This window comes from Dasypus novemcinctus, chromosome 13, assembly GCF_030445035.2.
Source record: "Dasypus novemcinctus isolate mDasNov1 chromosome 13, mDasNov1.1.hap2, whole genome shotgun sequence".
NCBI lineage: Eukaryota > Metazoa > Chordata > Mammalia > Cingulata > Dasypodidae > Dasypus > Dasypus novemcinctus.
Window position 1 is genome coordinate 28,492,625 of NC_080685.1, and position 14,309 is coordinate 28,506,933.

The following is a 14,309-nucleotide window of genomic DNA, read 5'->3' on the forward strand; positions in this document are numbered from 1 at the left end:
CCCGGGGGGACCTGGGGACAGGCTGGGCCTCTCTTCCCTTTGGCCACTGCAGGACCTTTGCCTTCCTGGCTGCACTCACTTTTTATAGGAGATTCAGGCAGTTCAGAGAAGGGAGGAGGGGACTGAGTTCCTGCTATGCAGATGGTGTTTCTGGCCTCCTGGTCAGAATGTAAACTCCACTAAGACAAACCTATCTTCAGGCACCCCTCTAGGGACAGGTCCAGTGCTGGGCACAGAGGGGCTCTAGGCAGAGACTGTCAGAGGCAGCTTGTGAATGGGCTAGATGGACCTCCTGAACCTGCTCTCAAAGAGTAGGGAGAATAATTCAGAGAATGTTGCAGTTGGCAGGGATTTTAGGAGCCATATAAATACAATTCCAGTTTTACAGATGTTCTGAGAAGGAAATGACTTATGAGATGCTGGGACACTTCCAACTGGTGATAGGCCTCTCTAGAGTAAAGTTTGGACTTGAGCAAATCATAAAAGAAATGGCTGATGCCTTCTGGTCAAAGACTCTGGTCAACTGACCTTCAGGGGTTCCTCGGTCCTTTCCCAGTCTCACGGCAGTGGAGCCGCCCTTCTCTAATAACTGGCCCTCGGGTCATGGCCTAGCTCAGATGCACAGGCTGAGAGTGTGAACTAAGGACTCCCGCAAAGAATGAGGTGCAGCAGCCCTCTGACATTCCATCAAATCTCCTTCAGCTGTGCTGGAGAGGGGGCAAACTCTCCAATCTAGATAGAGATTTGAGGTAGAAATAACTTCCTATTTGCACTCAAAAGAATCAGTGTTGGCACTGGAAGACACCTAGAATCCTCTCCTTTTATAGACGAGGAAACAGGCAACAGTGTGGATGACCTGCCCCCAAAATCACGCGGCAGAAGTTAGCGGCAGAGCCAAGACTAAGAGTTGGGATAAGGAGAGAAAGGGACACCACTAACTAGGCTGTTGAAAGTTTGCTGAAGACTTCCTGCAGGGGAACTCAAACTATTTTCCAAAAGCAGCAGTCCTCGGCGTCGCCGGTGAAAGCGACCGAGCAGCGTCTGCACACGGTCGGCACCGAGCCCGGCCCAGGTAGCGCGGCGCAGAGGCGATGGGTGTTGCCATGGCTGCAGCGTCCTCTCGCAGCTGATCCAGCGACGCTCCTCTCTGCTACCCTTCTAGGTTCCCCCTCCTCGCTAGACAAGATGTCTTACCAAAAAAAGCAACCCACCCCCCAACCCCCAGTGGACTGCGGAAAGATATCCGGCGGAAACTCGGGAGGCTGCGGCATCTTTAGCGGAGGCGGCGGCGGCTCCGGAGGCTGCGGCGGCGGCGGCGGCGGCGGCGGAGGCTCCGGGGGCTGCGGCGGCGGTTCCGGGGGTGGCTCCGGAGGAGGCATCAAGTACTCTGGCGGCGGCGGCGGCGGCTCTGGCTGCGGCGGCGGCGGCTACTCCGGTGGCTCTGGCGGCAGCTCTGGCTGCGGCGGCTACACCGGCGGCGGCGGCTCCGGCTGCGGCGGCTACACCGGCGGCGGCGGCTCCGGCTGCGGAGGCTACACCGGCGGCGGCGGCTCCGGCTGCGGCGGCTACACCGGCGGCTCCTCCGGGGGCGGCGGCTCTGGAGGGTGCGGAGGCGGATCCGGAGGTATCAAGTACTCCGGCGGCGGCGGCGGAGGAGGAGGCGGCTCCGGCTGCAGCGGCGGCTCCTCCGGGGGGAGCAGCGGCTGCTTCTCCAGCGGCGGCGGCGGCGGCTCCGGCTGCGGCGGCGGCTCCTCCGGGGGGAGCAGCGGCTGCTTCTCCAGCGGCGGCGGCGGCGGCGGCTGCGGCGGCGGCTCCGGTTACGGCGGCGGCTCCTCCTCTTACTCGGGCCAGCAAGTCCAGTGCCAGAGCTCCGGAGGCAGCGCTAGTGGCGGCTCGTCCGGAGGCGGCTCCGGCTGCGGGGGCGGCTGGTCCGGCGGCGGCTCCGGCTGCGGGGGCGGCTGGTCCGGCGGCGGCTCCGGCTGCGGGGGCGGCTGGTCCGGCGGCGGCTCCGGTTGCGGGGGCGGCTCCTCTGGGGGAGGCTCCGGCTGCGGGGGCGGCTCCTCTGGCGGCGGCTCCGGCTGCGGGGGCGGCTCGTCTGGGGGAGGCTCCGGCTGCGGAGGGGGCTCTTCCGGGGGCGCCTCCGGGGGCGCCTCCGGGGGCGGCAAGGGCGTCCCGGTCTTCCAGCAGACCCAGCAGAAGCAGGTGCCTACCTGGCCAGGCAAATAAAACCCCCTGGACGCCCCGGAGGCGAAGGAGCTGGAAGTGTTCTCCATGGGCGCGGATGGGCTTAGCATTCTCATGATATTGCCCAGAGGTTTCCAAATCCTTCCAGCCTTACCCCACCTAGAAGAAGCCATCTTAAATTGCATATTTTTCTGCAGTTTTTCCTCCTTGGTTTCTGTACAACTACCTCCCAAATCCATGGCAGCCTCAGTCAATAAATGCAATTCATGAGTATCTTTGAGTCTCCAGGAGTCTTTGTAGCTTCCAAGTTCACCCATTCCATTCTCTCAATTTTTTTCATTCATTTACCCAAGCATACGTTCATTCACTGAATTTACTTATTCTATTGGGCAAAGGGAGGCAGACTGATGGGCGTCAGAGAGAGGGAAGAATGGCAAGCAAACAATGATTAGCAATGTGAGCTCTCTAATTTATGCCTTAGAATTGTGAGATAATCCCCAAACACAAAGATTTTAGGAAAAACTTCAATAAACAGCCCCTGGTGTGCTGGGGCAGCCATCCTGGTTCTGCTCGTTGAGCTCTGTGTCTCCTTAGCACAGGGATGCTTTAGGAAGATGGTCTCTCTCATGGACCAGAGCCGCCTCCTGAAGGCCAGATGACTGCACTTTAGGAACACCAGCTTATGCTTCCCAGACTCACAGGAGGAAGAATAATCAGATCAGATATTATGAGCCTCTACAATATGTGAGGCACAGTAGGAGGCACCTGCGGAGACAACAGAAAGTAAGTGAACTTTTTCCTGCCTTCCTGAAGGAATTTATACCCAACTTAGGAAGATACAGCATAAATGTACGAGATGTTAAACATTAGTACCAAAGATGTCTAGAGAAAACAGAAGTTTTCCAACTAAGAAGGAAGAAGCTACAGTTGCTCCAAGGGATATGGTAATTATTTAGCTCCCTAAAGAGATGCAGAACATCAGTCTGGCCAGTGGCTTTCTAGACCCTGATTCCTGTCCACTTTCTACCAGCTCTAGATGAATGCCAGTTCATTGATTTACTCAAAGCAAAACACCTTCTACATGCACTATCAGAAAGCCAAGGCACCCTCCCTACTCCTGGAGACAAAAGGACAAATTCTCCTTCCCCAACTCTTCCATTTACAGAATCACTACAAAAGAAAAAGAAAGAAAGAAAAGAAATTTAAAAATCTTGGCAAAGAAATAGAAGACCCAAGTGGAAATTTTTAGCCAATTGTAGAACTGAACATTAGAACTGATATAAAAAAAAAAAAAAGAAAGAAAGAAAGAAAAGGAAAAGAAACAACCACTCACTGGAGAGACTCAAATGGAGAATGGATATGACAGAATAAGGACTCAGTCATCTCAAAAACAGATCAATAGAAATTACCAATCTGAACAACAGAAAGCGGAAAAAAGGAGGAGAGTCTTAACCTGTGGGGAAGTAACAAAATATTTAGCATTCATGTCATCAGAGTGTCAGAAGGAGAGAGAAAGAGTGTTAAGACTGAAAAATATTTGACAAAACAATGGCTGAAAAATCCCCAAATTTGGCAAAAGGCATACACATATACATACACATTCACAAAAATTAGTGACCCTCAAACCCAAAGAAATCCACATCAAGAGGCATCACCATCAAATTTCTGAAAACTAAAGACAAAAAGTCTTGAAAGCAGGTAAAAAGTCTTAAAAGCACAGCACGTATGGGGGAACTATTATCTGAACAACAGAAGCCTTGAAGGCCAGAGGAACTGGCACATTTTTCAAGTGCTGGAAAAATAAAGAACTGTCAACCCAGAATTCTATGTCCAGTGAAAATATCCTTCAGGAATGAAGGTTAAACAAAGACATTCTCAGATGAAGGAAAACTAAGAGAATTTGTCACCAGCAGACATATCCTTAAAAAAAAATGGCAAACAGGAGTTCTTCAAACAAAAAGGGAATGATCAAAGAAGACAATTTGGAACATCAGGAATGAAGAAAGAGCAATATAAAGTGTAAAACTGTAAATAAATATAAAACAGTATCCATTTACTCTTGATTTTCTAAAATTATGTTTAATAGTTGAGGCCAAAATCATAACACTCATTCTCAATGTATGTGGAGGAAATGTTTAAGATAATTATATTACAAATGGGGGAGAGAAAAGGGACCCAAATGAAAGTAAGGTCTGCATTTCACTCAAAGTAGTAAAATGTCAACAACAGTAGGGTGTGATAAGACATGTATATTAATGTAATATTTATAACCACTTATAAAAAGTATACAAAAAGATACACTGAAGAATACTACAGACAAATCAAAATTGAAATTTAAACAATTTGTTGAGGTATAACATACATACATAAGAGTACACAAGTTATAAGTGAAGCTCAATTTCTAGCAACTGAGCTCATCCCAATAACTAAAGTTCAGAAGTCTTCCTTATTCCCCTCATAGTCATTGGCTTCCTCAAAATTAGCATTATTCTGACTTATTATATTATAATATACTTATTATATTATTTAAGTATATTATATTATCGTATACTTATTATATTATGTAATTTACCCGTGTATGGATATACCATAGCTTATTTGGCCTTTCTACCACTGATGGATATTTAGGTCATTTTCTGATTTTTTGCTATTGTAGCATATATGGCTTTGCATTTTCCCACAACCCTTCCAGTTCTTGCCCTTTCTAGTCACATCAGCATTTCATTTCTTAATAATTATACAGCAAGCCTTGAGAAATAACTTTCTGAGCTCATGACTGATAAGTAAATCTTGTATGCATAGACTTCTCTTCCAGAAATTCTAAGGATGATCTGTTCTGTGAACTGCTTGACCACTTTTGTATCAATAGATCCCTTACATAATTACTGTAAAGGTGTAACTTCAGCCATACTGATAAACATTGTATATGCTTGTTTTACATAGTTACTGTGAAAGTGTAACTTCCCCTCTGCTGGGAAACATTGTTAATATCTGTTCCTTGATTATCTGTCCTGAGCATTGTACTTTTTAATCATGCTGCCCCCTCATGTGCCCTCTCATCCAAACGTAGACAGACATGTAGTATACAATAGTATACAAGATCCCTCTCACTTTGTAGTAAGTGTGACTTGAGCCTCAAAAGCACCACACTGTCCCCCTGCCATCACAGGTTAGGATTTAGGCCATGACCACTTTCGGATCTACCACGTAAGGGCCTCCCCACATAAGCCTCATATTAAACACTCACTTGCTCACCAGGCTGGACTTGTCCGAGTCTTTCTTTGTCTGAGGTATCCCTCTCAGTTCAATGGGGAGCTGTCATGTTACACAGCTCCCTGCTATACTAGCAACAGCTATCATAACATATGTACGTGTTTGGCTTTGATGGATACCACCAGTTTTCCAAAGTGGTCCATCAGATGGTGATGGTTTGCCTATCACCAATGGTGTTTAGTTTTCATTGATTTATTTTAGCCATTCTAGTGGATGTGAGTCATATCTTATTGCAGTTTTAATTCACATTTCCCTGATGACTAATGGTATTAAGTACCTCTTTAGGTGTTTATTGGTCATTTGGATATTGACTTTTATAAAGTACCTGCTCAAGAGATCTGCCATTTTTATTTGCATTGCCTATCATCAGCTATGGCAATTATAATGGTGAAGAGAATTGATCCTCAAAGGTGATACATCATTTGCCCCAAACCCTGTCATACTTATTCAAGATTCTGAAAACAGACATGGGGGTGATCAAACCTAACTTCTCACTCAAGCTAGAAATCACCTCCTCAAATACCTGAATGATAATTACCTAAATTTTTTTATTGCACATTAATATAACTAAGAAATCACTACGTAAAAGAAAATATTTCCATTTTTTAACAGTCCAATTTCCAGACAAGTCTTCCTTATGTTATAACTCAATCTATCTCGGAGTCAGCTACCCCTTTGGCCTCAGTTTTGCTCTGTGAAGCAGATGAAATAATTCTCCTCCTCTTTCACATGAAAGCCCTTCAGATATTTATGACTCCTACCTCTCCCAAGCCCCCAACCACAAGATTCAATTGGTTGATTGTGGCTAAATCAACCAAACTGAGTCTTCCAGACGTCTGGGTGTTATTGACCATGATTCCCAAGTTTATATTACCATTTCATGTAATCCACATTTGAAATTGGCTGCTTCTTGCTGACATGCAAGAAAGCTCCCTAATTTCATCAGATCACATTGTAGTTCACATTACTGCAAGAGAGATTTCATGCATTGTGGATTCTGGTAAATCTCCATCACAGAGGCTGCTCCTAACCTGTTCTGGCTCCCCTTTATCTTTCCTGAACTGGGTCATAACCATCTTGTGTTCTCTGACAAGGGTTCTCACTTTTCAAATGTAGTTTTGGAATGGTGATTAGCAAGAGCCTGAGTTGTTGGACTTCTGTCTCAATACCACACCAACAGACTCAGTTAAATGTACACATCCAATAAGCATTTTTGAGGGACCTACTTTCTGTCAGCCACATGGTGAATATAAAGGAAATACCCCTCCCCTCATGAAGCTTATAATATATTGGGGACAGATATCAGGAAACAAGCAACTAAAATCCAATGTAGAAAATGTCTCTGAAATCCATTAATAAAATTAATTTGTAAGAAAGTGGCCAGGGAAGTGGATGTGGCTCAAGTGATAAGGCCTCCACCTATCCTTTGGGAGGACCTGGGTTGGATCCCTGGGGCTTCCTGGTGAAAAAGAAGAGACAGCAAGCCTGCGTAGTGAGACAAGTGTCCACATGGTGAGTGAAGTGGTGCCCATGTTGGTGCCTGCATGGCAAGCCAAGTGCCCATGTGGTAAGTTGAGTGCCCTTGTGGGTGCCATTGTGGCGAGCCAAGGACTCATGTTGTGAGCCAAGTGCCCACACAGTGAATAGAGGGCCATGTGGTAAGCCAAGTTCCCATGTGAGTGCCTGTGTGGTAAGCCAGTACCCGCATGGCAAGTAAGTACCCATGCAGTGAGCTGAGTGCTCATATGAGTGCCCGCATGGCGAGCCAGGGCCTGCATGGTGAGCCAGTGCCCACGTGGTGAGCCAAGTGCCCGCGTAGCAAGCCGAGTGCCTGCACAGTGAGCCACTGTGCCTGCAATTGACCCAGTGCCCGAGTCACACAGCAGATGATGATGCAACAAAAGAGAGACAAAGGGGAGAGCCAAGGTGAATCACAGCAGAGACCAGGAACTGAGGTGGCACAATTGACAGGGAACCTCTCTCACATCAGAGATCCCAGGATTGAATCCTGGAAAATCCTAGAGGAGAAAGACAAGAAGAGAAGAGAAAAAGAGAAATAGATACAGAAGATCACACAACAAATGGACACAGATAGCAAAACAGAGGGGTAGGGGCAGGGGAGGCAAAGAAAACAAAGAAGTAAATAACGTAATTAATTAAAAATGTTTTTTAAAAAATGTTCAACAGTGAGTTTTAAAAAAGAAAGTAGCTGATACTCTTTATAACAACTTTTCCAGAATAATTGCCCACCCTACCCCAGAAATTTTATATCATTGTCTATTTCAGACAAAATTTTCCATATATCCTGATTAAGGAGGTTTGTGTGAACATCATTTATTAGTTGTCTTAAATCCTTCGTTTCATATGGATTCTTGGCTTGTTCCTTTGGCTTGGGTCATATCTTCTGTTTCTTAGTATGGGTTCTTATCTTTCATTGATACCTAGGCATCTATTCATATTGGTGATTTTGCTCTGCTGATAAACTTCTCTCTCTTGCCCTAGTGGTTTTATTTCACAGCTCTAAGACTTTAATAATGCCCTGTTTAAGTAATAAAAACAGGGACACGGAGCTGCTGCTAATGAGGCCTGATCAGAGAGACCAGCCTGTCATCTTTCACTTTCCTGGCTGACCAGCAAATGGTTCTCCTTGCAAACCCTTCCACAGAGATGTATCCTTCAATTTCCTCTAGCCCTTCTGAACCAGCAAGCTATGGCAGTTACATTCACCAAAAAGAAACCACATTCAGCCCTCTGCTACACCCTCCCCCTTCCTAGGGAGGAGTCTGTCCTTTCCCCTCTCCTTTGGTTGTTGAGCCACAGATTTTACCAGGCTGTTCCCCTTGGGGAGTGGGGGGTTGGGCAGCATTCCCAGTCATGAGGCTATCAACGCACAGTTTGCCCTTTGGTTTCTCCATTCTACCATCCCCAGTCCCTCCTGGACAATGCATTGACACTCTCCTTGTCTGCAAGGGTTCCCAAAGCAGCTCCCTCTTTGACTTCTATGCCTTCTACCCTATCTTGCAAGATCTGAGCTCTGCCTGAGCTACTCCAATGCCAACTTAGATCCTGTTTTCTAATATCCATTTTAGAATCTTCTTGTCAAATTCTATATAAAGTTTGTTATGGATTTTATTGGAACTGCATTAAATCTATAGATCATTTTCGAGAAAAATGACATCTTTACAATATTACAATTTTCCTATCCATAAACATACAGTATCTGTTTACATTTACTTAAGTCTTCTGTGGCAGCTCAAAGTTGTACATACCCCAGAAAAACATGTTCTTAAAGTTAATCCATTCCTATGAGTATAAACCCATAGAGAAAGCCATGGAGGCAAGAACCTGAAAACAAGAAAACCTTGAAGAGAAGGGAGAGACCAGCAGATACCACCATGTGCCTTGCCATGTGGCAGAGGACCTAAAGATCACCAGCAGCCCGTCTTTAGGAAGAAATCCTTGCCTTGGTAATGCCTTGATTGGGACTTTTTTCCAGCCTTGCCTGTGAGTGAATAAATTCCCATGGTTTAAGCCAACCCATTGAGCAGCCTAGGAAACTAAAGGATTTTAGTACCAGAAGAGTGGGATGCTGCTTTGGAATTGAGTAATAGGTAGAGGCTGGAAATTGTGAGGTGATTGATTTTTAAAGTCCTAGATTGCTTTGAAGAGACTGTTGTTAGAAATATGGACACTAAAGGTACTTCCAATAAGGCCTTAGATGAAAATGATGAATGTAATATAGGAAACTGGAAGAAAAGTGATCCTTGCTTTAAAGTGTCTGAGAACTCGGCAAAATTGAATTCTGATATTGGATACAAGGTAAAACTTCAAAGCAATAAGCTTGGATATTTAGCTGAGGAAATTTCCAAGATAAGTGTGGAAAGTGCAGCCTGGTTTCTCCTTGTGGCTTATAGTAAAATGCAAGAGGAAAGGGACAAACTGAACTTCAGGGTGCAAAGAAACAAAAAATTGACAGTTCAGAATATTCTCAGCTTCTGGAAAGTGAGTCTCCAGAAAATAGTGCTCCATGTGAGTGCTTAACCGAACATAGAACCAGTCAGCCTTTTCAGTGCAAGTCAAAATTAGAAGTGAAGTTATCCAGGAAGGATTTGTGGAAAATTCTTTTGTCTGGATTTGGACATATGTGTACTACATGCAAAACTGACAAGTTTTGTGTGTGTGTGCATGTGAGTTCTGTATGAATAGAACCACTGTAAGCCTGGACTAAAAGGGAGAGATTGAAGGAAAAATCATTTCAAAGACAGAACCACGGAAGGTGAGGTCTGGATCAAAGGCATCTTCTCAGGCTAAGAGAGTGGGCCCACCTATGTGTGTGGAAAGGATGAATCTGCCCTGGCACTTGTTCTGTAGGAGTGCTGCCACCCACTGTTCTGAGAGGATGGTGCCTGTGCCCTGGGGATTGTGGAGAGTCTGGCCACCACCCCAATACTTGGAGAGGGTGGAACTTTCACCTTAGTGTTCAAGGAGAGCGTGACCACTGTGCAAACACTTGGAAGGGGTGGGGCTGCTGCTCCATCAGGCCCAGAGAAAAACATCATTCCACAGACGACTCTCAGACCTTGAAACCTAATGGAGTATGCCTTGCAGGTGTTCAGAATTGTTTTAAGACCAGTGACTCTTATTTTCCTTTTTTATTATTATTATTTTTTTGTCTTTATTTTTTAATGTTACATTCAAAAAATATGAGGTCCCTGTATACCCGCCACCCCCCTCACCCCACTCCTCTCCCCATAACAACAACCCCTCCATCATCATGAGACATTCAGGGCAGCGGACTTGGCCCAGTGGTTAGGTCGTCCGTCTACCACATGGGAGGTTCGCGGTTCAAACCCCGGACCTCCCTGACCCATGTGCAGCCCTCCCATGCGCAGCGCTGATGCGCGCAAGGAGTGCCCTGCCACGCAGGGGTGTCCCCCGCGTAGGGGAGCCCCACGCACAAGGAGTGCGCCCCGTAAGGAGAGCTGCCCAGTGTGAAAGAAAGTGCATCCTGCCCAGGAATGGCGCTGCACACACGGAGAGCTGACACAGCAAGATGACGCGACAAAAAGAAACACAAATTCCTGTGCCGCTGACAACAGAAGCAAAGAAGACGCAGCAAATAGACACAGAAAACAGACAACCGGGGTGGTGCGGGGTGAGGGGGACCGCCAGAGGGGAGAGAAATAAATAAATAAATCTTTGAAAAAAAACAAGACATTCATTGCATTTGGAGAATACATCTCTGAGCACCGCTGCACCTCATGGTCAATGGTCCCCATCATAGCCCACATTCTCCCACAGTCCACCCAGTGGGCCATGGGAGGACATACCATGTCCAGTAACTGTCCCTGCAGCACCACCCAGGACAACCCCAAGTCCTGAAAACGTCCCCACATCTCTTCCTCCTACTCCCCACCCCCAGCAGCCACCATGGCCACTTTCTCCACACCAGTGCCACATTGTTTTACATTGTTTTCCTTCTAATTTCTCCTTATGGTAATTGGAATGCTTATTCTATGCCTATCTCTCCCTTGTTTATCGGAAACAGATAACTTGTCCTCTAGATTTCACAGGGCCACAGACAGAGGGGAACTGCACCCCAGGACAGACCACATCCATAACCAATTTTGATGAGACTTGGTGTTTCTTCTGAAATGACATAAAGGTTTTGGGTATTGTGGTGAAATTAATGTATTTTGCATGTGGAAAGAATATGTCTTTTGGGGGTCCAGAGGTGGAGTGTGGTTGTTTGAAGCTGTATTACCCTCAGAAAAAAATGTGTTCTTAAAGTTAATCCATTCCTATGGGTGTGAACCCTTTGTAGAGGTTACTTTAGGCAAGGTGTAACCCATCTCAATCAGGATGGGCCTTAATCTTATTATTGAATTCCTTTATAAGACTATGAAATTCATACAAAGAGAGAGAAGCCATAGAAGCAAGAATCTGAAATCAATGAAATCCAGAGAGAAGGGAGAGACCAGCAGATGCCACTATATACCTTGCCATGTGAGAGAGGAACCAATGATCACTGGCAGCCAGCCTCAGAATGCCAATCATCACCTTGATGATGCTTTGATTTTCCCAGCCTCAAACCATAAACTAACAAATTCTCACCATTTGGACTGAACCATTTCCTCATATTTTGCTTGAAGAGCCCAGAAAATGGAAACAGTTTCTTATTTGAGATCTGTCTTCTTTCTTAATGTAATTATTTAACACTATAAATTTCCCTTCCAGGACTGCCATTGTTGCACCCCATTGGTTTTGGTATATTGTGTTTTGGTTTTCATTCACCAAAATATATTTCCTAATTTCCCTTGTGATTTCTTCTTTGACTCACTGGTTGCTTAAGAGCATGTTGTTTAATTTCTCCATATTTGCGAATATTCCATATTTATAGCTTCATTCAGTTGTGGCAGGAGAAGATATAGTGTATGATTTCAATATTTTAAAATTTATTGAGACTTATTTTGTGACCTAACATATGGTCTATCCTGGAGAATGATGCGTGGGCATTAAAAAAGGATGAGTATCTTGTTGCTGTTAGGTGAATGGCTCTATATTTGTCTATTGAGGCTATTTGGTTAATAGTATCATTCATGTCTTCTATTTCCTTATCAATCTTCTATCTAGGTGTCATTTCCATTATCGAAAGTGGTGTATTGAAGTCTCCTACTATTAATGTAAACCTATCTATTTCTCCCTTCCATCTGTCAATGATTGCTTCATGTATTTTCGAGTTCTTCATTAGGAGCACACACACCCAAATACATATGTTATGTCTTCTTGTTGAATTGACTCCTTTATCAATATATCATGACCTTTGTACTTCATAACAATTTTTTACTTCCTTTCACCTTCAACCTACTTGTGGTTTTAATTTTAAAGTGAGTCGGTTGGATAAAGCATATAGTTGTGTTATATTTCTTAATCCATTCTACCAATCTCTGCCATTTGGTGATATTAATCCATTTACATTCAAAGTCACTACTGGTAATGCAAGACTGTCTTCTGCCATTTTGCTATTTTGTCCTTGTATGTCATATACTTTTTGTACCTCAATTTTTCCATTAATGCCTACTTTCTCTTCCAGTTTATCCAATTTGGGGTTCATTGGGGTTTGTTGAGTTTCTTGAATGTGTGCATATTCTTGTTTTCCATTAAATTTGAGAAGTTTTCTGCTGTTGTTTCTTTGACTATTCATTCTGCCCCTTTCTCTATTTCTTCTCTTTCTGGGATTCCCATAAAGTGTACATTGGTACACTTGGCGGTATCTCATAGATCTCATAGGCTCTGTTCACTTTTTTTTTGTTCTTTATTCTCTCTGATTCTCCACCTGAATCATTTCAATTGTCTTGTATTTGAATTCACGCATTCTTTATTCTGCCAACTCCAATATGCTGATGAAACCCTCTAGGGAATTTTTCTTTTATCTCTTTGAACATATTGAGTATCATTTTTTTTTAAGTCTTTGTCCAGTATGCCCAAAGTCTGGTCTTCTTCATTGATGGTTTCTGGATATTTATTTTATTCCTTTGGATGGACTTTCATTTCCTTTTTATTTCTTTTCCTATTTATCTTTTGTCATATATTGTATATTTTAATATTTTAAAGTGTGAACTCTGGGCTTTAGTACAAGTTTGTATCCAGATAGTGATGTAGAGATTTTCTTGAATGCTAAGAGCTAATCAAAGCAAACAAACAAGGTAAAACACATCTTTCACGGTCTTTGCAAATTGGCTCTGTGTTAGCTGGTGTTCTTTTCCAGGGATTAGCCTACTGTCAAGATCAGTCCAAAGCAAATGCAATTTGCTGACTCTTCTCTGTCTTTTTCTGAGCCTGTATCTTGTTCTGGGCTTGTGCTTGCTGATGACCTTAGGAATTCCCCCATTTGCAGGAATTTGAATGTCCTCTCTAATCAGTATGAAATAGGCTTTCTCCTACTCCTGGGTGCTCTATTGCCTTACCTAAAGCAGTTAATCCTTTGCCCCAGGGTTCTTAGACTTAATTTTTCTCTTCCACTGCCTTTTAGCTGTCTACAAGCTGCTTTTGCCTTCAGGTAAAGTTTTGGGAGGACTAACCCAAGAAGAGTTTTCTAGTTCAGTCTTTCAGGCAGTCACACAATAGGTTGGCACCAATATGCGTGTACCCCAGTATACACATAGGAGTTACTCTGCTCCCACTGGAACAGGGCCAGGGACTCACAGTCAGAACTCAGGCTGTCTCCACACTGGGGAAATGGAAGGAGGGGCCAGAAAAGGCACCACTAACTTCTACTGTGTTTAAAGCTATATTTCTGGAGTTGGTCCTTGTTCATTTACTACAACACCTTAACCCTTTTCTGGAGTTTTGAGGAAGATGGTTCTGCCATTTTTTGTGAGTTTTTCACAAGATTCTGTGGGAGAATAGCACCCATGAGTATATTCTGCTGTCATCTTGTTTGACCAGAACCCTCCACTGCCTAGGTTACAAATAATTTTGTTTACCATTTTTTGCCTGTATACATAGAAGAGATTGGCTTGCAATTTTCTTTATTTTACTATTCATGTCAGGTTTGAATGTCAATTTTCCTAGCTTTATAAAATGCACTGAAGTATGACTACTTCCTTTTATTATCTGTAAGAATTTTATACATTTGGGAAAACCTCTTTCTGGAATTCTAGGTAGAACTTTCAGGTTTAATTTTCTGGGTCTGATGTTTCTTCTATGGTAATATTTTAAATTATTTTTTGTTCTATAACTATTCAACTTTTCTATTTCTTCTTAATTCAGTTTTGAATATTTACATTTTTTCCTGGAACATTTTCCATTTCATCTACTTTCATATTTGTTGACATGAAGTTGCAAATAAT

General features: G+C 44.0%; 1 protein-coding gene across 1 annotated transcript; it reads left to right on the forward strand.

Moving 5' to 3' along the window:
• The first annotated feature begins 1,030 nt into the window (after positions 1 to 1,030).
• LORICRIN (loricrin cornified envelope precursor protein) lies at positions 1,031 to 2,491 on the forward strand. The gene is made up of 3 exons (XM_058275377.2): positions 1,031 to 1,072; positions 1,163 to 1,399; positions 1,532 to 2,491. The coding sequence occupies exons 2-3, from the start codon at positions 1,186 to 1,188 to the stop codon at positions 2,224 to 2,226; spliced, it is 909 nt and encodes a 302-aa protein (XP_058131360.1). The 5' UTR covers positions 1,031 to 1,072; positions 1,163 to 1,185; the 3' UTR covers positions 2,227 to 2,491.
• Positions 2,492 to 14,309: the final 11,818 nt, after the last annotated feature.

Bases quoted from the DNA above. Each gene is read 5' to 3' on its own strand.
- LORICRIN (XM_058275377.2), top strand. From the start codon at position 1,186: ATGTCTTACCAAAAAAAGCAACCCACCCCCCAACCCCCAGTGGACTGC. The intron at 1,400-1,531 runs GCGGCGGCTCTG...CCGGCTGCGGAG, and splicing joins CAAGTACTCTGGCGGCGGCG to GCTACACCGGCGGCGGCGGC.